Below are 25,096 nucleotides of genomic sequence, written 5' to 3' on the forward strand. Positions count from 1 at the left end.
AATTTCTAAGTTTTGTCGTAATATTTAAGGAAATGAGATGGACCCTTCTTAGTTCTATTATATAGACCTACATCTTTTTTTTTGTCTTGAACGGCATATTTTCTTACTCTTAACTTCTGCGTGCTAATCGGAGAATAAGCATATTTTAAAATTAGATTAAAAAAAATCAAAATTTAAATCCTTTTGTTTGACCTAAACAGAATTTTAGCTAAGGGCTATACTTTTGTCTATCGTAATGATGTTATTTCATTTAAACAGAACATATATACAGTTTGCTTTTTACTCAATATCAAAGGAAGACCATCGCACTTCGGCGTACATATAGTTATCAACAAGTTAACGTCACAATGTCACCATCGCACTTCAGCGTATTAAACCAACGCACTTCAGCGTGAACCATCTCACTTCAGCGTGACCATCGCGGTTCGGAGTACCATCGCGGTTCTGAGTCCTACATATATACAGTGTAATTAAACAGATATAACATGTTATGGTGGGGTATGTACTTGACTGGTATTTTTCGCAAATATCCCTCAATTACATTATATATCTGTTCAAAACCAACAGACTGATAAAAAAAAGTTTCCACAATCTTATGCTTTGCTCACACACAGTTGTACGAAACGCGCGTCTGGCGTAAGTACTAAATTTAATCCTGGTATCTTTGATGAGTTTGTTTACAACCACTGGGTCGATGCCACTGTTGGTGGTGTTTTAATTCCCCGAGGGTATCACAAGCCCAGTAGTCAGCACGTATGTGCTGACATGAATTATCATTGATATAGTCATATTTATAAATCATATGTTTATAAAACTTTTGAAATTTTAAAATACAAAGGCTTTTCTATTTCAGGAATATATTACCCTGGCTGTATTAAGCAAAACTGTTAGGAATTTTGGTCTCAATGCTCTTCAATTCGGACTTATTTGGCTTTTTTCCTTTTGTTTTTTATTGTTTTTAACTTTTTTGGATTCGAGCGATAAATTGTAGATCAATAAAAGAGATTATTTTGGAAAAGATGTCGTATTAAGTTTGTATCAATGTACAATGTCAAAGTCAGATTTTCTATCTTATTATGCTACAAATGAAGTTAATTTGAGATCTTTACCTTTCGAATACTTCAAAGTAAATTCCACATAGCAATGCAGTAGATATTGCTCTTAAACCTTTTTGTAGTGGATTTGAGGTTTTAAGAATAGATTAGTTTCTCTTTCATTATTATTCTATAATCTTTGAGTATGTGTTGTTTCTGTTATCCCTTTGTAATTGTTATATGCTATACAGTGGCGAATGTGTAAACCTTTTGGACATAATTAAGTTGCTCCTTTTTGCATAAAACCTTCTATTGCTAAAAAGAAAACAAGCTAACATTTGCCTCGTTTACTTAAACTGTGAAATGCGCAGTAAACACGAAGTGATCAAGGTCAATGTTATTATAAACAAGTCCTTGTTTCTAATTATGAAATATGGGGTACAATGTTCATGTTGATCTGCAATATAGATCACTGACATATTATTGGTATCAAGCTGTTTAAATATTGATGCGATATAAAAATTACTTTACGGTTATACAAATAATTTAAACAAAAGATATACATATCAAAATATCGACCATTTTCTTCTTCTTCTTCTTCATCACGTGTTTTAAAATTCCAATTATAGAACCCATTCTCATTGGAATCATTTTGGGATGAGGAGTTATAAAAAGGTCTGTGTATTCCGGACAACGTGTGTTCGAAAAAAATGTCAAATTAAAATTATCACTTGACTTTCAGTATGCAATAAATGAAATTTGAAGGAAATGATCGTGCAATGTTCTAAATGCTTCAAGTTTTCTAAAACTATATGGAACTAAACACTATCAAATCTAAAAGATTATTCTTCGTGCGACAATAGGTGCGTCTTTTGTGTTGTACAGGTGAAGTTCAAACAAATGAATAAAACAGGAAGATATATAACCAACATTCCTTCCCCAAACTGCACATTGATATTTAGTAATACTAGATTTCATCTAAAAAATATATACGCCTTCAGTAAAACAGTTCAAAGATCAATCTGCTTCTAATCATCCTTTTCAAAAGTTCTTTTATTGGTTTAAGATTCTTTTGATTATGGAAGATAGTATAATAAAGCAAAATTTAAGACACAATGCAAAGACTATGTATCCAATTTTTTTCGGGAAACATTTGAAAAATCACATATAAAAGATCACCAGATGGTCTTTTATCAAAGACTTAACTTCTTTACCATATGTTTAATTCTGAGTTTATGAAAAGATAGACATGGAGGTCTACTTCCCTCCCCCTAATACGAATTCATTCAACTGATATAAATATTTATTTGTTTAAATATATAAAAATAAGAATATTTTATCACACAAATTATCATTATTTTGTTGTTTGTAATGTAATATAACTATACTTACTATCTTACCAGCCAGCATGAATTAAAGTTTTACTATGGGTTACGCGTTGAATCAGACAGAAAATACTGCAAAGAATGCTGACGTAACTGACGTTCCTATGAGCAGTACTTTGCGTTTTTGTTTTTGTTTATATTTGTACAACCCAATTAATAAAAAAAAAGATATGGTAGACAGCAAACAATAAAACCAATACATGACAGGTACTTGATTTAAAGCAGGCACATATAAAGTATGACGGGGTTTAACATGGTTATGATTGCTCAACATTACCCTTCCTGGAACAGTGGGTACAAATACAATTCAAAAGAGTATGAAAACAAACTTGATTTAACTACAAAAATAAACGAAAAACAAATGATGTTGATTGATCTGGTGATTGAATTTAAAAATTTAGAAATGTAATATTATGGTCAATGAAACCACTTTTCACCATAAATGTAACTAAATCTATGAACTTCTTCATTTCGGCTGATTTTTACAGTTTGTTCTGAAGGTGTGGTGTATTTGTCTGACTTGGTACATACAGGAATTACTTTTATAGAAAACGATGGATAAAACGTGCTATTTTAGATAGCTAAACCTCTCACATATACAAGAGCCCATTTAAGTCTATTATATTGACAATATAAATTCAAACTTCTTTTAAAACGTACTTGCTAGTGGATGTTCCAATCCTCAGTCAATTATCAATAGCAGATATAAGATAGTAGTAAGGGGCGTACGCTCCCTTTAAACGCACAAAAATCTTTCTGATGATACGTCTTCGGTTTTATTATCAAGCTAAGTTTGCAAAACTTTTGTATCTGATTGCAACTAGAAAAAAATCATTAAGGAAATATAATCCTCATTCATATCGACTAGAAAGTTTGTTTCAATATCATTACAGATTCATTTAAGTAAACTGCGCTGGATCATGGGCACAGATGACAATGGGACACATGCATTTCAACAGTCAGTTATGGGAACACTGTTGGCATGATTAAAAGTAGCAGGACAGTAGATTTACTAGTAAATATACACATGGAAAAAAGTATTGCAACACCTTGATTTTTCTTGAAAAATCAGCCTCCTATTTTGGATGGAATATGATAAAATAATTGTAAAATGATATTGAAACATAGTTAATGATAACATTGGCATTAAAACGAACAAAACAATATATGAAAAAATGTGTTAATCTAACAACAATTTATATAGCAAATGGAAGTGTTTTTTTGTACAAAAAAATGCATTTTACAACTTTTACTGTAGTCGAACATTACAATTTCAGATATTTCAAAATTAATCTTAAGATGATTGTTCACATCATCGTTGATCGTTATACGCCAAGAATTAGAACTTTGTGAGCAGCTTCCATTGAAACGGATAACCGCCTGATTCATGTCATAAGTCGACTTTTTTGTTGCTTAGGTAGCAGCAACCATTCCTGATGAAGGGCATTGTTTATGTCATGACGTGTTTGAACTGGGTTGTCCTTACGCGCACTTTACGCCCAATAGTGTCCCATAAATGATCGATATGGTTCAAATCCGGGTTACAATCGAGCCAAGGAAGATAAACAGAATTTCATTGGAACAATGGATCATCCTCCGCGATGCTAATTTCCACCTTTGGCGAGCTCTGCACTACATTGGATACGGGCAACTGTGTGTCTGTTCGTAAGCAAGGGTTCACAAAATGGTCTTATCGCATGATAACCAGTAGCGATGAGTAGATGTCGAACAGTTCTTGTTTAAAGGCTCATATATGACTACCACTCTCTATTTAGGATTGTATTGTTTGTAATGGGTTTCCTTCTGACCAACTTTCATTATGCTTGATTTTCCCTTGCAGATGTTATAGGGGGTCTTTTTGATCTCGGAGGGTCTTTGTTGCCTGATTTGTATTCTCAAGACGACTTATAGTGGAATGGTGATGACCAATGATACGTGCAATTGTAACAGCGACATACCTACTTCTCTCATGCTTATAATCTGCCATCTTGCTGCAGTTGAGAGTTGTATAAGACCAATTTCAAGGTGTCAATCACATAAATTTATAAACTTGGTTATTGAAATGTTGAAAACAATAAGGATAAACACATCTGTTTTATTGTTTACGGGTACAGTTGCTGCATGTGCAGATAAGAACTTATCGATTCAATATTTATTGATTAAACTCAAGTGAGATTTAAATAATATTTACCTAGTTCTATTTCAACAATTTATATCACCAAAAAATAAAGAGTGCTTTTTTAATTTGAATTTCAATTTGGTGTTGCAATACTTTTTTTCAATGTGTATATAATCATTAACTAATAAGCCGATAATGAGAAAAAAAGAAAAAAAAAATACACCTTTTTTAATTTTCCTTGGAGTTCAGTATTTTGGTGATTTTACTTTTCATTCACAAGAATTGTGATACAAAAAGGTTTAAAATTCATTTTATATCCCTTTTCACAACAACGTTTACAAGTTTGTCATATTCTATTGAACATTATGTACTTCGAGTATACATTTGTCTCTTTGACACAATCCCCATTTCCAGTCTCAATTTTATTAGCGCTGTGTTATAACAATCTCAAATAACTTCATCGTCATTGTGAAAAAATGTCTCATTTCCAATCATATCACATCTTCTTCTTTTTTTTTTATATATCAGATGTACAATATACTCGGTCCAATATGCACCCAGATTTTTAGAAAGTATATTGAATTAATTTAATTTCAGTAAAGTGAATTGTTAGTAATTTTAATCTCTACAAGTATTACAGTTGTTTGGTTTGTATTTAAATTAACTCTACCTTGCTCATTAATACATGCCACCCTTTTTGGAGGACTTGTTGCATTTTTTAGACGAATTCTTGTTCCAATAATGATTGAATTACTGCGTACTTTTATTTTTAATTCTCATTAATTACAATTTTAGAAAATTTGAAAACCTGATACCTTCCTTACTCTCTATAACTGCATTCGCGAGAATTTCCAAATTGTCGCCTGGGATGTTTGATAGTTTCTTTTTTATTTTTTGTTTGGTCAATCCTGGGAAACTTTCATCAAATATATCGCTTTGTTTCTCTGGAGATAAGACATCCATGATGGTGTCCTCCAAATCGCCAAATTTCCAAAAGAAAATTCCTTTTTTGTACAATTCATCTGACAATTTATGGAAACCATTTGAATGATCAAGAAACTCCTGAATCGGTTTGTTAACAAATCCTGAGTAGTCTTCTTTAACATCCTCATGTAGGTGAATTTTAACTAGTTTGGTCTGGCTTTTGCCGTGCCCAAATTGGACATATTTGTCCCGATCAAAAACGAATTTACAAGGCAAACTTGTTTTTTTGCAAAAACTCCCCGACATGATAATCGGATGTTTTAGACTCTATGTCTATCAGTTGATGGCTAATCATATCATGTTTTTCATTGAGTTTGTAATTTGACTTTTTATAAATAAGGTCAAATACACCTTCAATTAGTATTTTATCTGTTTTGCCTTCTACGCACAACACTTTAGTTGCGAATAATAATTTCTTTAGATTATCCACATCAGTTATTTGCCTACTTATAGCTTCAATTGATATAATACCACATTGAACTTGAGATGGCGTTTGTTGGCTTTTTCGGAAGAACACACGAGTATTTTTTGCAGTAATGCTGTTTATAAGGAAAGGATTATGGGATATAATGATTACAACTTTGTTCTAACTTTCACTTTGGAATGTATCTCGAATCCTTTCGACCATCTGTGGATGCATGCATCGGTCAGGTTCTTCTAAGCAAATTGTGTGGAAAACTTCATTCGCCATTATAAGCGAGAACTGTTTAGCTTCGATGATACATTCAGGGGTTTTCAGGAGAGGAAATTCAAATTTAGAATGTTTTTCTCTTATAGTTATTAGTCCTTTACACAGAGTAAATACATATTGAAATGGATGAGTGAGGAAATTTAATATGCGCTTTTCTTTTTCTTTACAGACATCTTTTGACGTCATTAGATCTTGAAGAATTTCGGCCTTTACACATGTCTCCCGAAAATTTTCGTCTTTGTTTTGAATTTTATCACTCTTCGTCCATTGCAGAGGACCAATGGCTCTCATAGCCATTGTAGCAACATAAGTTGATTCTATATCTTTTAGAAACTGCATACATGCCAAATTCTTTTTGAATTTCCTAACAGTAATTTTTCCTTCTGTCCAATATCTTTTGATTTCCTCGTCTGTTATTGACGGCAGTTTCTCTACGGACCCTACAATTATTTTGATAAAGTTTTGTTCAAAATACATTTGGTTATTTGTTGTGGAAGATGAGAAAAGGCTCGTTAGAATTTCAGTCAGTTTTTTCGATGTTTCCGCATTGGTTGTCACTTGGTATATTTCTGTAAGCTTGTCATTGTCCCCGATAGTATGAGCGATAACTTTAATAATGGATCTGTGGAACTTCTGCTTTTTGAGGCATATTATTTTGATATAACTTTTATCTGTTGTTTTAACCACACCGGTGTAGACGCTGGAAATGTTTTTAAAGTTTTCTATTTTTGTAGAAGATGGTATATGAAATTTACAAAAAGCATAAGCTATTTTACTTTCGTCATATGACGATGATATTGAAGTGTTGATATCGGATGACATGCATCTTCTGATTATTTCTATTGCACTTGTTTTTCCAGAAGAATTAGCCCCAATGAAAAAATGTGACCCATTCTCAAAAGTCAACAATTGGAATTCTTTGAAGTGGATAAAATTCTTGAACAGCATTTGCCTTAACATCTACAATATATAAAGTATTTATATTATAAGTCTTATTTTTTTCAGTCTTTGCGGCTTTGGTTCAGATTGCATGTTATATTTTACTCCTGCGTTTCCTAAACCATACACATTTGTGTTTTATACTTACCTATCCGAGGCACTAAATATTATTAGTTACATAGAGTTTTTCTGATATAATACGACGATACAAAAGGGGTTGGGACATTTTTTATAAGATGAGATCGAAATTTACTACCCCCCCCCCCATATATGTCGTATTAGTTCACTAGTACACTATGTAACGACTTTATATTACCGACTTTCTAAACAGTCGGCGTTAAGACTAGTGGCTTATCACAGTGATAAGGTTTTTCCGACGTAGTCGGTATATAGTTTCGGTTTGTGGCCTTTGAACTTAAGGACGCTTAACTATGGCAACAGAATACGCACGCTAGAAAATCCTTTCTGTGATTGGACAAAATGCTGTCATGGTGGGTGATTTGGTTGTGTTTGAAAAAACGTCTCGTTAATTATATCGTGATGGAAAGCAAGGGAGAACTATAAATATTTGAACTAGATCTTACAAAGATTTATATTTTTATTGAAATAATTGTTTCTCCAATAGCTCTTTGCATCATGACAGCTGTTTATTCCGGACAATTATATAATTTTAATGTAAACTTTGTTCTACGAACGTACATGACTTTCAGAACGCACCTACGCATGTGAGATTTCCGCGTTGTTTTTTTAAGCATATACTCAAATTTAAATACGTCGGATATCTTTTTTAAAGATAGTTCTTGTTAATACTAAAACATTACTGCCACTGGTCTATGTTTAATAGATACATAGATGACATTCTTTTTATCCTTAAAAAGAATACTAGAGGTCTGACGCTGGCATGTAAACTCTTGTTAGTAGTCTCCTAATATTTATATTAATTCCATTTTTATTGGGTTTTTTTAACTGTTTTTGTTTGTTCCGAATTGGCTAGATGTGAGGAGAGATGGTTGAGATACCACAAACTATGTTTAACCCAGACACATACTTTTTATCTAACCCATGAGTCTTTGTTAGTCTTGTGGTTTTTTTTCTAAATGGTTTATACTTATGTTTCGGAAATAAGTGTAATGACTAATAAGCGGATTTGTATACATTTATATAGAATTAGATGTTAAGGGACCAACTGAAAACCGCCTCCGGTGGGGATTGTTCTCTCTGTGATGAAGAGACATTAGTGGCATTGAGTTGTTTTTTATCAGGTTGTTATCTCTTCGACACATTCTCCCTTTCCACTCTCCATTCTATTGTACATTCAGATGGCTTTTTCAAAACATTTGAAGGATACACACTTTAACCAATCACTCAAAGATCAAACATTTCATACAATATTACACAGTAATATTATCCTACGATAAACGGTTTAATTAAGGAGTCTCGATGAAAACCCAAATTATGAAGGCACTTTTGTAATTCATTGAATGATTCGAACAATTGAAAATTATACACATGGAACGATGAATTCTAATCATAAGTAGATTTAGAAAATTATAAAAAAAAAATATATATAGCATACCTTGCAAACAACTTTTTCTATTATCTTTCAAAATATAAACGCACCATATCGCATAGAGACACTATATACAATAGTTAAAATAATTAATAAAATGTGCAGTTGTATATTGATTTAAATAGATATATGATATAAGCCCAATGAACAGCCTGAAAAGAAGTGCATAATTATTGATCTTTGTGTTAAATAATTACATTTAACGGTTGTATGAACCCTGTCTTTCTTTGCCAAGTCGATCCAAATGTAATATACATTGTTTTGTTTTGATATAATTGTTCATTTTTTAATTGTAAGAAAAGTAATATATTTTGTAGATCAGTGCTGCTTTTGTGTGTGCTGTCCTATTTTGTTTTACGTGTTCAGTTTTTTTTCAGTGGTTAGCATGTTGAAATGAACTATTGTATTGTTTATTTGTGCATTTTTCCAACCAGAATGTTCTTACATTTATTTGTACTGAATTCTTGTCATGAAATATTATCTTTAAAGTGTTATATTAAACATTGAAATAAAATGTCATGTACCAAGTCAGGAAAATGCATTAAACACAAGGAGGAACTACAGGGAAAATGCGGTTTCAGAATTAAAAACGTATAAAAACTCACAACTTATATTCAACAAACGCCCTTTAGACCAAAATATGAGTCTTTACCAAGTGACAAACTCCGACTTGTCTGGTGTACAAACCATCATGTCATTAAAGTTAATGATAAAAAACAAATAATACAAGAATCAAACCCTTGGTCTTTGGATCTTGAACTGCTATCTCCCCGATATATTAAAAACATCTCTTTCTTTATATATAAGTTGCTTAAAAAGTATTAAAAAAAATCAAATAAAGTAAACGAAATGGTATTGCTGCTTTTCCTTTATACTAATGACATTAGCAAGGAGTAGAGGAAAGTCTTGATGACCTAGAATTAAAAACACTACTTTTCGGAGTGAATAAATTGAGTTGGTATTGAAGCTTCATCTTAGAAGAAGAAAATGTTGCCTTAGGGAAGTTACAATCATTCTAAGAATAATGAATAAACAAGAATGTGTCCAAAGTACACTGATGCCCCACTGGCACTATCATTTTCCATGTTCCATGGACCGTGAAATTGGGTCAAAAGTCTAATTTGGCTTTAAAATTAGAAATATCATATCATAAGCAGCAAGTGAACTAAGTTTCAAGTTGATTGGACTTCAGCTTCATCAAAAGCTTTAACCTGAAACTCCCATTTCCACTTTCTATGTTCAGTTGACTGTGAAATTGGGGTCAAAATTCTAATCTGGCTTTAAAATTAGAAAGATCATATCATAAGCAACAAGTGTACTAAGTTTCTAGTTGATTGGACTTCAGCTTCATAAAAAACTACCTTGACCAAAAACTTTAACCTGCGGACGAACAAACCAACGGAGCCACAGACCATAAAACATAATGCCCCTCTACTGTCGTAGGTGGGGCATAAAAAAACAATAACCAAACTTTACACACAAAACTAAATATTGAACAGTACGAACCTAGCAAAACTAGAGGCTCTAAAGAGCCTGTGTCGCTCACCTTGGTCTATGTGAATATTAAACAAAGGAAGCAGATGGATCCATGACAAAATTGTGTTTTGGTGATGGTGATGTGTTTGTACATTTGTACATCTTACTTTACTGAACATTTTTGCTGCTAACAATTATCACTATCTATAATAAACTTGGCCCAGTAGTTTCTGTGAAAAAATGTTACCGATAGTAAAAATTTACTATAAAGGACAATAACTCCTTAGGGGGTCATTGACCATTTTGGTCATGTTGTCTTATTTGTAAATCTTACTTTGCTGAACATTATTGCTGTTTACAGTTTATCTCTATCTATAATAATATTCAAGATAATAACCAAAAACAGCAAAATTTCCATAAAATTACCAATTCAGGGGCAGCAACCCAACAACAGGTTGACCAATTCATCTGAAAATTTCTGGGCAGACAGATCTTGACCTGATAAACAATTTTACCCCACGTCAGATTTGCTCTAAATGCTTTGGTTTTTGAGTTATAAGCCAAAAACTGCATTTTACCCCTATGTTCTATTTTTAGCCATGGCGGCCATCTTGGTTGGTTTGGCGGGTCACACCACACATTTTTTAAACTAGATACCCCAAAGATGATTGTGGCCAAGTTTGGATTAATTTGGCCCAGCAGTTTCAGAGGAGAAGATTTTTGTAAAAGATATATAAAATTTACGAAAAATGGTTAAAAATTTACTTTAAAGGGCAATAACTCCTAAAGGGGTCAGCTGACCATTTTGGTCATGTTGACTTATTTGTAAATCTGACTTTGCTGAACATTATTGCCGTTTACAGTTTATCTCTATCTATAATAATATTCAAGATAATAACCAAAAACAGCAAAATTTCCTTAAAATTACCAATTCTGGGGCAGCAACCCAACAACAGATTGACCAATTCATCTGAAAATTTCAGGGCAGATAGATCTTGACCTGATAAACAATTTTACCCTCTATCAGATTTGCTCTAAATGCTTTGTTTTTTTAGTTATAAGCCAAAAACTGCATTTTACCCCTATGTTCTATTTTTAGCCATGGCGGCCATCTTGGTTGGTTTGGCGGGTCACGCCACACATTTTTTAAACTAGATACCCCAAAGATGATTGTTGCCAAGTTTGGATTAATTTGGCCCAGCAGTTTCAGAGGAGAAGATTTTTGTAAAAGATATATAAAATTTACGAAAAATGGTTAAAAATTGACTTTAAAGGGCAATAACTCCTAAAGGGGTCAGCTGACCATTTTGGTCATGTTGACTTATTTGTAAATCTTACTTTGCTGAACATTTTGGCTGTTTACAGTTTATCTCTATCTATAATAATATTCAAGATAATAAGCAAAAACCGCAAAATTTCCCTAAAATTACCAATTCAGGGGCAGCAACCCAACAACGGGTTGTCTGATTCATCTGAAAATTTCAGGGCAGATAGATCTTGACCTGATAAACAATTTTACCCTCTATCAGATTTGCTCTAAATGCTTTGTTTTTTTAGTTATAAGCCAAAAACTGCATTTTACCCCTATGTTCTATTTTTAGCAATGGCGGCCATCTTGGTTGGTTTAACGGGTCACGCCACACATTTTTTAAACTAGATACCCCAATGATGATTGTGGCCAAGTTTGGTTTAATTTGGCCCAGTGGTTTCAGAGGAGAAGATTTTTGTAAAAGTTAACGACGACGGACGACGACGACGGACGACGACGACGGACGCCGGACGCCAAGTGATGAGAAAAGCTCACTTGGCCCTTCGGGCCAGGTGAGCTAAAAACTGATGATCCACTAAGATGCATTTGTTATGTTACTTTTGATCAAGACTATCCAGTATCTTACAAAAGAGGATTTGGATATGACAATAGACAAATACTGGCAAATTCCTGACGTAGACCATACACATAAACCTGCATGTCCTGAGAGATTTCAATCTAATTAACAGTAAAATAGATAATTTAGACCACAGAATAAAAGAAACAATACTGGTATAATCATTATAGGTATCAAAAGATGTTTGCAGTATACTGAAGTATTATATTGTTTAATTGCATTTGAATACACTGATGAGGTGTAAGGCTCAAAATTAATACAGAATTTAAATGTATTGTGAATATTGTCATCAGTTACTCAGAATTACCTCTTCATTTCACAATATCCTCCCCTAATGCCAATTCATTACACTTACACCCCAACAAAAATAAGTCTAAGGTTGCATTTCTATAAATATTGACAATGCAATTTCCGATAGAAACTCCTTTTACGGCTAAAACTGTACCACTTTTACTATGAAGTTTTGAAAAAAATCTTATCCTAGATTTGAAAGCTCATATGCACTACAAATTTGTTTCAAAGGTTAAAATATAGGGCTGTGCGGCATATTTTCAATGTTTATATGCCCTGAACTTTTCAGAGTTTAACCTAAAACTCATTTTCTTAACTACCCCTACCTTGAATAAAGGGTACCACAGATTTCAATGTAAACCATATGCACGTGTATATTTATTGGTAACATTCCAAGAGTTATGTGTCTATGAGATGGAACACAGAGAGCATAACTGGGAACCAGTATGTTAACAAAATTAATTTTCTATGAATATTATAACTCTCCCCAAAAGAGGCTTGGTTTGAGAAACAGCTGTATTTACAAAGTGCAACCATGAGAAAATTTACAGCACCTCACCATTTTTTTCACATACTCTTCTCCTGATTTTACTTGTGTTTGCTACACACCAATACTTATTAACACCACAGAGATATATTACTTCATATAATCATTTATTTGTTCAAATATATACAATACATTAAAATATAAAAGAATATTTTATCACAAATAATCATTATTTCCTTGTATAGTAATATAGCTATATATATACTATATAAGCCAGCATAAATTTAAAGTTTCATCAGATAAAAATATATTTTCTTGTTATATGGTTTTTACCTGAAGTAGAAATCACTTACTGGTGATTTACCCATAAATTTTAGCAAAGTATAAAAAACTATTAAGCAACAGTTGGAAAAGTCATACATAAATTACACAATATTCCAAGGAAATTAACCTCAATATGAGATGAACTAAGGAAGAATGATAAATATATTATGTCATACGTAAACTGGGATAAAATATACATGATTTAATGATATAAAATATTAAATAAGAAGGCAAAAAGAATGTAGATGTTTTATTTTCCACGAGCCACTCCTTATTGATGTATACCATACATCTGGTTTTATTTGTACATTTAACAGTGTTACAAACATATAAGTCAGGGAAATATGAAAAAAGTTTAAAATAACCTATTATAATTTGAATGCTAAAAACATAAAGAGATATGGTATGTTAGCCAATCTAAAGGAAAAGAAAATTCTCAATAAGTAAAATTGAGAATGAAAATGGGGAATGTGCCAAAGGGACAAAGTGTAACCCCTTGCAAGTTCAAATAAAGTGACTGATCAGTGTTTGACATTAATTTTTAAGAGTTACTCTAGCATGAAATATATGTCAAATTGACCTAGTTTTTTACATGGAGTGAAGCTTCTTTATAATATATGCAAAACTTAATGAGTATGTGTGAACATACAAAAGTCAGTAAACAGAAGTGTTGTCAATATACTCAGCCTCCAACTCTTCCATGATCGATGATGCACATTGCCAAAAAAAAGCATACAGCATTAAAGCTCTGAAAAAGATGCTTCTATTAATGTTTACATAATTAGTTGTTTCATTTGAGCGTATTTTACTACACAGTTAATTAACATTATCTTAATGCATAGTTAGTCTTAATCTAGCAATGCATGAAAGCCCTTTATTAACTCTTCATACTTTTGATTGTTTTACATGATAATATATAATCTCAGCTGACATTTTTAACTACAATACAAAGTTTGCAGATCATGGTGTTTTCGATGTTAACTTTTGCCATTGCACAGAACCCTGTGATAATGTCACTGTGTTATCTTCGTCACCAACCAAACATATACTCCATAGCCTTGGAGGCAAATGTATTAGACTTTTGAGGAACTTGGTTATTTCTTACTACCTGCAAAAAATAAGGAAAATTTTTTAAATAATCTTGCATGTTTTAAAACTCATATTTATTAACCTGAAATATATAAAATAAAAAAAGGTTTTGGCACATCTTGAAATATATATATATATATATAATTTTTGTTTATCTATTTACACTTGAGAGTATATTGATGAAGATAAATACCAACAAGAAAAGCAGTTTCTTTGTAAAAATTTAAAAGAAGCTGCACAACCATTGAATATTCTGTGATTTGGTTTTTTCTCAAACAATTGATTTCTAATCTAAATTAATATATTTTTAAATTCAAAATATTAAAGGAACTGAATACAAATACAAAGAAAAACCTATAGTTACATCATTTTCACTCCTTGCTGATTTATAAGCAGCTGTCAATGGTCTGATAGGTGTTCCCTTCGATGTCCCAGGTGTTCCTTTTGATGTTACAGGTGTATCCATTAATCCTAATACAGGTGTTCCAGAGAAAGAAGGATTCTCCTTATCTTCCATCACAGACTGAAATTAAACAAGTTAGGTTTCATACTAAATACATAGTGTGTTTTTAATAAATAGAAACATCTTGATATGAATTAGATACATAAGGAGGAAGGCTTTCCCTTAGACATATTAAAAATCTGAGGTTTTTGCTTCATTCGTGATATTAATTAAGATACTACATACACAAGGTGTTTTCTTTGTATATTTGGTTCAATCGATGTGACTTGATACTTTATACATGTATTTCCAAATATAACAAGGATAAAAAAGAGCCTAGGGTTGAAATACATGAAACATCTGCAGATTTTTTTTATTTAATTGAAGCATCATCACAATTTTTTCAGAGTAATTGCCTATTGGCAATCATACCTCATCTCCTTATTTCTATAATGGGGTTTTTCATTTTGGTAAACTGAGATTGATTTTTCTCCCTATTTGTAGCCCCCAAATAGTTGTGATGGAGATCCACTTACTTTATCAATACAAGGAGTAACGCCAACCATTATATTACCAGCAAACATTCTACCATTTTTACTGAGAGCTTTTTTTGCCTGTAGTTTGGACTGGTAATGTAAATGCATCCAATTTCCTTCAGTAGCTATCTGCAAAACAATAAATAATTTGTAAAATACATAAATATAAAAATATGTTAATAAATATTACTTAATTAAAGAGCTGAATAGCTCTGAAGGGAAAGACGGTAATAGTTTGTTTCTTCTTTTTTTTTTTTTTGGGGGGGGGGGGGGGGGGGGGGGGGGGAGGGGGGTATCTTTTGATAGTCTACATACATATTATGATTATATATATTGCAATTTGACCTAGAAATTAAATCATTGCATCATGTTAATGTTTGAATCATCTACAGCAAAGGTAATTATGTTTATTGGAAACAAACACCGATTTTAAATTAGTGCATGAATTCCGAGAATGATTTTAATAATCAGTAAAGGATATCCCTGCTTCTATGTAGTGGGGCATTCCAACACTGACGTCATTACAATAATAGGTTGGATATATTTAGAATATTTCGAAATATAGAATTTTGCGGATTGTAAAAGAAACGTATATAGTGTAAGGGAGAGCTCAATATCCGACAATTTCGAGAGAAACAGAAGGGAAATGTGTTAAAAAGTGTTTAAATTCAATCTATTTATTTTTGTGTCGCCTTCTCATCAATCTCAGTAAGATTTTTTGGAGGGTTTTCCATACTATCAAAACAAAACAATTGACATGAGGGCTTGTCACTCTGACCAATCTCATAGAGGATTGATTGCTTGAAGCTGTATTTCCCCAAAAATAACATCTAAAATCAGTAAATAAACAAATAGTGCACACCCTGAAATGTCTGCCTACATAACTGACCATGATAGATTTTATTCTGTGTTAAGGATAAAATGGAAATCAAAGGTTAAGATTTTCATAAACAGTTTTGTAAGTTAATCAAAACTATTTTGAGCATTATTATTCATCACTTACCACATGTTTGACAATGTTTCCATACTGAGAAAACTGCTGGAGTATAAAGGATGCTGCCGCTGGTGGAAAACTGAAACAAAACAATTATCTCCCTTTGAAAACTATCCAAGAAAACAGATATTAAAATGTAGGCAACTTGTACAAAAGAGGATTCTGCTGCTATTAAAATACAGAAAAGATAAATTATCTCCCCTGTCAAACCTCTTGTATCTCTAAAATAACAGATATTTTAAATGTATTTTTTATAAAAGAGAATTCTGCTTCTTTCAATACATTAAACTAGAGACTTTCAAGAGCCTGTGTCGCTCACCTGTATTTACTGATGATTTGGAAGTCGTGTCAAATAAGGTAAACATTATAATTAATAGCATTAAATATTGGATATTATTAGATACTATAACGACACCTAAGATAAGTCAGGGGCAGCAACCCAAAAATATGATGTCAGATTCTTCTAAAATCTGATGAACATTTTTACCCTATGTAAGATTTGCTCTAAATGCTTTAGTTTTAGATATATAAGCCAAAAACTTTCAGGTCAGGTGAGCTAAAAAGATAAATTAACTCCCCTGATATGCATCTCTTTACACAAAGATATCAATTAACAACCAAAATTCAGATATTCAAAACATCATGAACATACTTTTGATAAATATTCAATACTTTCTGTTAATTTAGCTGGCCATATAACCTACACAATGGACTTGATGGTAACAAATGCTCCTCGACAAACCACACAAAAATAGGGAATTAAAACAAATAATGGTAAGCTTAATGTGTTAATTTGTCAAAACAGAATAAAAAAAGTTCATGTGAACTGACAATTTGTGACCTAGCATGCTGTAAATCTGACTCAAATTATCAAGTTGACAGATTGATGAATTAGCAGCAGTCATGAAATACAAAAAGTTGATGATTTTTAGCTAAAAAATCACATAATATAAAAAAAATGGTGTTATTATCATGATTATTGGTGTTATAGATAAAAGTTTCATGAAACATTAATCACAATTTAACATACCCAAAAACTGTAATCCAGGTTTCATCTAAAACATCTTCTGATGTCAAACTTTCCCTTTAAAACAAATAAATATCAAAATTATATATCATGTTTATGGCTTGTGTAGAAGCAAATTTTTGTTGCTGGATTAGTCATAGAATTTTCTGATATTTCAGGAAATATTACCACAGACCATTTGATTTTAGATACTATAAGGAATGGTTACAAAATTGAAGTGATACATGGAAATAAATGGGGAATAAATGATGCCCCTGCTTGCATAAAGTATAAAGTTATAAAAGGAGATAACTGACGAACGGTGAAGGTGAATATTCCAAAATTGGTACTTGATCTGAGTTTTCTGGTGATAAGCATTATGTATAAGAAAGGTTAAAGTGACACCACCAAAATTCATAGTTGACCTGTGCTTTGTTGTAATAAGCATTGTGTATAAGTTTCATTACATTTGGGTGAGACTAACGAAAGTTAGAGAACGGAAAACCAACTTTGGGACTTATGTACATACAGACAAGGGTAAAACTAAATGCTCCCTCCACAGGGTGGGGGCATAAAAACTTAATCCATTTTAAACAAGAATGTGTCCCAAGTACACGGATGCCCCATACGCACTATCATTTTCTTTGTTCATTGGACGGTGAAAATTGGGTAAAATCTCTAATTTGGCATGAAAATTAGAAAGATCATATCATATAAAAGGAAATTTGTACTAAGTTTCAAGTTGATTGAACTTCAGCTTCATCAAAAACTACCTTGACCAAAAACTTTAACCTGAAGTTGGACGAACGGAGGGATGGACTGACGAACAAATGTATGAACGGACAGACCAGAAAACATAATGCCCATAAATGGGGCATAAAAATAGAATCCTTTATTTAATGAAGAGCAGAAACTTTTTAGTGAAAGTAGAATTGATCAATCTTTTGATAAATCTGACTAGTTTATTTTTAATACACAGTAATTTATATGTTTTGAAGTTTGGTGTGACATCCATTTTCATTGAACTAGTAATCATTTTGATAAGGGGCCAGCTAAAGCCCAACCCTGGGTAACAGATGTTCTTGCTGTGTTGAAGACCCATTGGTGGCCTTAGGCTGTTTTCTGGGCTGCAGCTGTTCAGATCAGGTTGTTGTCTCTTTGACACATTCACCATTAAGGTTAACTTCCCCCTATCCACCAATAGAATGGGTCCATCTGAGCAGGTTAACTTACCCTTGAGTATAGAATGGGTCCATCTGAGCAGGAGATGGGGGTAGTTTAGTATTTGCTGCCAAATGGAACTGTGATGTGTCATTCATATTTTCCATAATACTGGAGGAAAGACCTGTAATTAAAATTATTAATAAAATATCTATTCTTTTTAAGATAAAACAAAAAAAATCATTCATGTAGCCCTGACTTTGAAACTATGTGAAGGCAATCTGATGTTATGGTATTTTTTAGATTAGCACAATAATTCTATAATAAAACATTTAAACAAAAAATAAAATGACCTACTAACCTTTATTCTTATCCTACATAACAAACAATATGTGTGCATAAGGTTATATATGATATACTAACTTTAACTTCACTTTAATAGGAAGGTTAGGTTTACAATACAAAAATAGAATTTGATAGAACATGCTACATTAAATAAAGTATACCTGATATAGGTGGGGCACAAGCACTTGTTCCAGGTGTATGGAATCCTCGTGAAGGTGTCTGAAAATAAAATGTAGTAATATGAAAGATCATGTACACAATCAGTATAAGTCTAGTATTATCTTAAAGTTAATAAGGATCAAGTGTTCCAATACTTCAAGTTTTGTATAAAATATGTCAGATCATGTACACAATCAGTATAGTATTGTCTTAAAGTTAAAAAGGATCAATTGTTCCAATACTTCAGGTTTTGTATAAAATTTGAATAAGAATGAGGAATTTGATCAAAAAATCCCATCATGCCATGCATACCAATACATTATAATTTAGTGGTTGCCATTGATTCATGTCTGTCATATTTTATTTGGTAAATTGTGTATTGTAATAAATTAAGCTATCAGTTTTCTTGTTTTTCTTTTTCTGACTATGAGGTATTGGTTTTCTCATTGTAAAAGGCTGCATGCTTTTATCATATATTTTTTACAATTGTCCTGTGAGAAATTCTGTGTTTTGATTAAAGATAGTCTCAGTGGAATTCTTTCATCTTTTTTTTTATACTTAGGATGTTTTATAACTTTTGTCATGATTGTTGGAGTCCTTACAGGATTTTAAGATGTCTTTTTCTTTTTTGTATGACACTACCTCGGGTTGCTATTTCCTTGATGTCAACCCCATACTTCCTTTTATTGATAATATTTACCTGATGGAATGAAGTAGCGAATGGACTAGCTGTAGACGGACTGCTATATGACATCAAACTTTTTGTTGGTGGTGCCCCAGGTCTTTCTTTTGGTCTGATTGTCTCTCTATAATAACATCATAAATAGATTAACTAATGGGGTTTAATGGAACTTTCAATGCATTCATCTAATATATATTTATTCTTATTGTTGTAAGGTTGCTGTCTCATAGATATTGACCTGATCCTATGATGATGGATGGCCGATAAACATTAAGTGGGAGGTTCAATGCATATTAAGTAAGACATGATGATGTGAATACAGGGGCGGATCCAGCCATTTTTAAAAAAAGGGGGAGGGTTGTGTCCTAACCCAGGACAAAGGGGGGTTCCAGCTTCAAGTCCCCACACAAATGGCAAATGCATTGATCATCCAAAAAAAGGGGAGTCCAAAAATAATTACATCTTCCCTGTATTCAAAAGTGTTGGTGACTGTCAGATTTATACAACTCGAACTTAAATTGTTACTTTATTGGACTTGGATATTATCTAGCAATACCAAAGTCCTAATGATGTAAAACAAATGGTACCTAATGGTTACATTATAACCAGAGAGGGGTCAAGTCATGTCTTACCTGGGTCCTTGTGATGTTAAACAACTGGTACCTAATGGTTACATTATAACCAGAGAGGGACCAAGTCATGTCTTACCTGGATCCTTGTGATGTTAAACAACTGGTACCTAATGGTTACATTATAACCAGAGAAGGACCAAGTCATGTCTTACCTGGGTCCTTGTGATGTTAAACAACTGGTACCTAATGGTTACATTATAACCAGAGAAGGACCAAGTCATGTCTTACCTGGGTCCTTGTGATGTTAAACAACTGGTACCTAATGGTTACATTATAACCAGAGAGGGGTCAAGTCATGTCTTACCTGGGTCCTGGTGATGTTAAACAACTGGTACCTAATGGTTACATTATAACCAGAGAAGGACCAAGTCATGTCTTACCTGGGTCCTGGTGATGTGATATAACTGGCACTTAACGGTGAAGTTATATTGCTACCTCTGTGTGCTGACTTAGGAGGACTTGGGCTAGTAACTGCTGACCATAAACGTGTGCTAGGCTGTAAATAAAAGTTTACATGATCATGTTATATTCATTTACAAATTGTATACTCATATTATTTAGTACAATATATCAGTTCTCTTGTATTGAAGGTTGTCATAATATTGGGCTCATCTCCTTATTTTCTTGTCTGTCATTTATACAAGAAATGTACCTATAGTGGTTTACGTCTATGTCATTTGGTATCTGCTGCAGTGCTAGAGAGCTGTCTCATTGGAAATCATACCACATCTCTTATAGTTTAAATTTGAAAAACATCCCAAAAAATGTACATGGTTGGCAACAACTAACAAATTCAATGTAGTTATGATGGTATATGTTTCGAAACTCATAACATCAATACAAAACAAAAAGATTTAATATATCAAAACCACAGACTGAGATGATAACTGCATTCTGATGATACTTAAAACTGATCCTGGGTCTAGGCTGGGATAATATCTATTGCTTAACAAAATGATTGTACAATGTATGTTAAATATCTTGAATATAATAGGATATTTACTGATCCAGCATGTTGTGAAGTTTCACCCAGAAGAAAGCCTGGCAGGAACTGTGATTGGTGGGGACTAGCTGGACTATTAGGAGACCCCATCATCATAGGACTGGATTCTCCTGCAAATAAATATCAACATGTAAAACAATAAAGGATAACCATGATAAAGTATAAATAAAATTGAGAATGGAAATGGGGAATGTGTCAAAGAGACAACAACCCGACCAAATAAAAAAACAACAGCAGAAGGTCACCAACAGGTCTTCAATGTAGCGAGAAATTCCCGCACCTGGAGGCGTCCTTCAGCTGGCCCCTAAACAAATATATACTAGTTAAGTGATAATGAACGCCATACTAATTTCCAAATTGTACACAAGAAACTAAAATTAAAATAATAATTAATAATAATGTATGTTAAATTTGTCTTTTTCTTAATGTCATAACTTGAATTATATTCAATTGATCTTAAAATCACTATCCCTGACTGACACATGACTGATTACATTCATGACATGGTATGGCTGACTAATTTCACTAAGTATGTACTACTACTAGTGAAGGGAGGCAATCCAGTCACACTTCCTCCATCTCTAGTCATCATAGTAGTAGAGGGAGGCAATCCAGTCACACTTCCTCCATCTCTAGTCATCATATCATTATGACTTGTACACACATGCAAGTCAGGGGTACTACTTATTCAAGTAATTTTTATTTACTGAAAAAGGGCATTTAAAGCGCGATATGATAATATGAAAAGGGCATATTTTAATAAAAGATGTTAATCAAACATTTGTGTTTATTCCTTGAATCACAGGTTATACAAGAACAACATCATTAGCCCATATAGAACTCTTATCTTTCTACTTTTAAGGCTGAAAAACTTGTCAAGCAGCTTGTCACTCAAGTTTTTTTTATCATCGCTTGGCACAGTTGAACTTTATATGCAGTATGTTTTGAAAGGTGACCTGTTTCATACTGTTTCTATGGTCTGCCACATTTTATCAGTTTCACCTTTCTACCCCTGCTGTGCTTAATGGCAATACAGCACAAAACAGCTGTGCTCAGTAAATTCACAAGTTTAGGATATAAAGCACCAGTGAAAAATAGTATCAAAAATAAAGAATACAGAAAAAGATGACCAAGGCACCCTACCAACACAGCTATTAAGACCCTCTTTAACTTTTCCCATAACTCAAAATAAATACCTAAACATATATATTCTTAAGCAAGAAGTATGGAGACATATTTTAGAATATGTAAATGGGTTACTTAATGCTAGGGAAAAAATCAGATTGAGTAATCTTTCTTTATTCGGGTGTGCTCCTTCTTTGGAGGATTATAAACAGTACGTAAATATGATGTAAATATGATCACAATATGGCGGCCGATTTTGTTATTTTCGTATCAAAAATGAAGGCAGTCAATGACAAATACGTCTGAATTTTCTGTTTATTTTACGGAAAACAAGTTAACCATGTCTTCAACCAGTTCATTATGGTTTTCCAACTTTCTGTCATTACGCTTCCTCCATGAAACTACGGTAAACATCGCAAATTGTGCCCAAGTTGTTGTATGCACATTTCTTTAAAGATAATTGCCGACTGACCAATTCTATTTGAATGAATTAATGTTGATGATCATTAATGACCCATCCGATAAACCGATTACCTACATGTATAACAACAGATTATGACACCAGTTGTAACCATTGATTAGCTTGGGGTTGTAAACAAAGTCATAAACTTTTCCCCAGGTAAAATTTAGTAATTAGCGTATCATATCAATACGCACAAATAAATATGCAATCGATCTTCAAAAAAGGCAGGGCGCCCTGGAAAGTCTAAAAAGGGCACAGGGCGCCACTCGGAAAAGGGCGGGCACCGTGCCCTCTGAAAACGGCCTAGCTCGAACACTGGAACAAAATGAGTTAAAGAAGTATTCCCTTAGCTCAACAGCTTACAGCTGATTAAGTATCTACTAGCTCATGGTAGCAATACACCTGATTGCTATTTGACTGCCATTTCTGGATGATGATGATCACCATTGATCACACAGGTTCCTGATAAATCTTGACGTCATAATTTTAATTATCTGACACCACTTCATCTTCTTCCTAATACTGGAGTAGACTCCTAGACCTGTAGGAGTGTAAAACTTCCCAATGAAAAAGTAATTGTCATGATTGTTGTATGGTGTCAATAGTTCAAGCAGGACAAATTCCCCGGTCAGCCAGGAATAGTGATAAGGTGTATGCCGTCACACACAGACCAATGTATTTTGAATGGGAACATATGGTTGGAACCCCTTTCTTATCTTGGTTTGGGAACCCCCCCCCCCCCCCCCCTTTTTAAAATGGCTGGATCTGCCGCTCAGTACACGTATGTTTAGGTCCAAGTTATTCATTTCATGACTTTACTTCACTACATAGTTGATCCCATGTTGGGGTACATGTATAGTCCGAGATTACTCTGACGTCCCACGGCTGTTTTGCCAGACAAGCTGGGGCCGTGGGACGTCAGAGCTTGTCCCATATCAAAAAGTGGATATTTGCCCACCCACGGCCCCAGCTTGTCTGGCAAAACAGCCGTCGGACGTCAGAGTAATCTCGGACTAGGGTATGTAGTGTGCATAAATAATGTGTTGATTGACAGCCAAACATAATTCTGACAGTGTGCACAGTGCCTGTTTGATGCTGTCCGATATATCACAAAGTAAATACAAATTCTAAATCACTATGTGGTTTTTTTTACCATAACTGTCAAAAGTATGACTCATCATTTCCTTATTAACAAGCAATCAAAAGAATTAATAAAGTTATTTCTTTTGAACTTTCAATTTTCGATCAGAAATATTTGCGCATGCGGAGGAAATGAAATCTGTAAAAAAATATATGTCGGTTTGGAGATGCAAAATTATCCGGATTATTTTCTGACTATTTGTATTGCATTTTTCTAGTTAATAAATCCATGGAAGTCCATGATAAATCTAACCACTGATTTACATTACTAGGACTGGTGTAGTCCTTAATTGAAGGTAATCTTTAAATAGTAATCGTGTATAAATATCTATAAAATAGAAATAAAGTAAATGCTTTCCAAATAGCTTGTCGGACTCTCAGGCGAGGTCTGACTTTAGAATTTGCGACTCATTTATTTTTTATGATCTATAATTAGGCTAATTTTTTTTTATCATGTATGAACTTATCCTGGGACCATTATGTTAACTCTTTATTAAGAATTCTTTAACTTTGATTTTGACAGATTTTGAGGGAGATAGATATAATACGATGATGTGCCCCAGTATGAATGCCAATCATGAGTCAACTCTCCATCCAATAAGTCAATTATTAAAGTAAAATTGAAAATGGGAAATGTGTGAAAGAGACAACGTAACAACCCGACCATAGAGCAGACAACAGCGGAAGGCCACCAATGGTTCTACAATGCAGCGAGAAACTCCCGCCACCGCCGAGGCGTCCAAGTTCAGCTGGCCCCTAAACAAATATGTATAATGACAATCAATCTGTAAAATTAGTATAAGCGCTCATCCATTAACATGATTAAGGATTGAGACTGGTAGATATGCCAAACTTTATGTGAATAGGACACTGAGAAAATGTTTATACTGTACTTCAAATAAAGTTGAAGATGAGATACACTTTCGGTAACTGCTGAATGTCCACTATATATTGATTTTTTTACTGAAATCATTCTCTAAATTGTAAAAAAAATCAATCTTTAGACAATTTTTCAAAGTTTTTATGGCTATTTACACAAGAAAATTTAAATGTGTATAAATTTTTAGGAAAGTATTTATCTAAAAATCTAGAGATATGGAGAAGTTCAAAAATAATAAATGCAAATTAGCCAC

General features: G+C 33.1%; 1 protein-coding gene across 1 annotated transcript; it reads right to left on the minus strand.

Moving 5' to 3' along the window:
• Nucleotides 1–13,096: 13,096 nt before the first annotated feature.
• LOC134684980 (nucleoporin NUP35-like) lies at nt 13,097–24,110 on the minus strand. Its single transcript, XM_063544303.1, has 11 exons — nt 23,977–24,110; nt 21,236–21,345; nt 20,613–20,728; nt 19,619–19,724; nt 18,921–18,978; nt 18,487–18,598; nt 17,278–17,331; nt 16,257–16,326; nt 15,254–15,382; nt 14,640–14,798; nt 13,097–14,294 (listed from the first exon to the last, which is right to left on the minus strand). Exons 1-11 carry the CDS (start codon nt 24,002–24,004, stop codon nt 14,217–14,219), a joined length of 1,020 nt encoding a protein of 339 aa, XP_063400373.1. The 5' UTR covers nt 24,005–24,110; the 3' UTR covers nt 13,097–14,216.
• Nucleotides 24,111–25,096: the final 986 nt, after the last annotated feature.

The sequence above is a fragment of the Mytilus trossulus genome, chromosome 9, assembly GCF_036588685.1.
Source record: "Mytilus trossulus isolate FHL-02 chromosome 9, PNRI_Mtr1.1.1.hap1, whole genome shotgun sequence".
In the NCBI taxonomy this organism is placed as follows: domain Eukaryota; kingdom Metazoa; phylum Mollusca; class Bivalvia; order Mytilida; family Mytilidae; genus Mytilus; species Mytilus trossulus.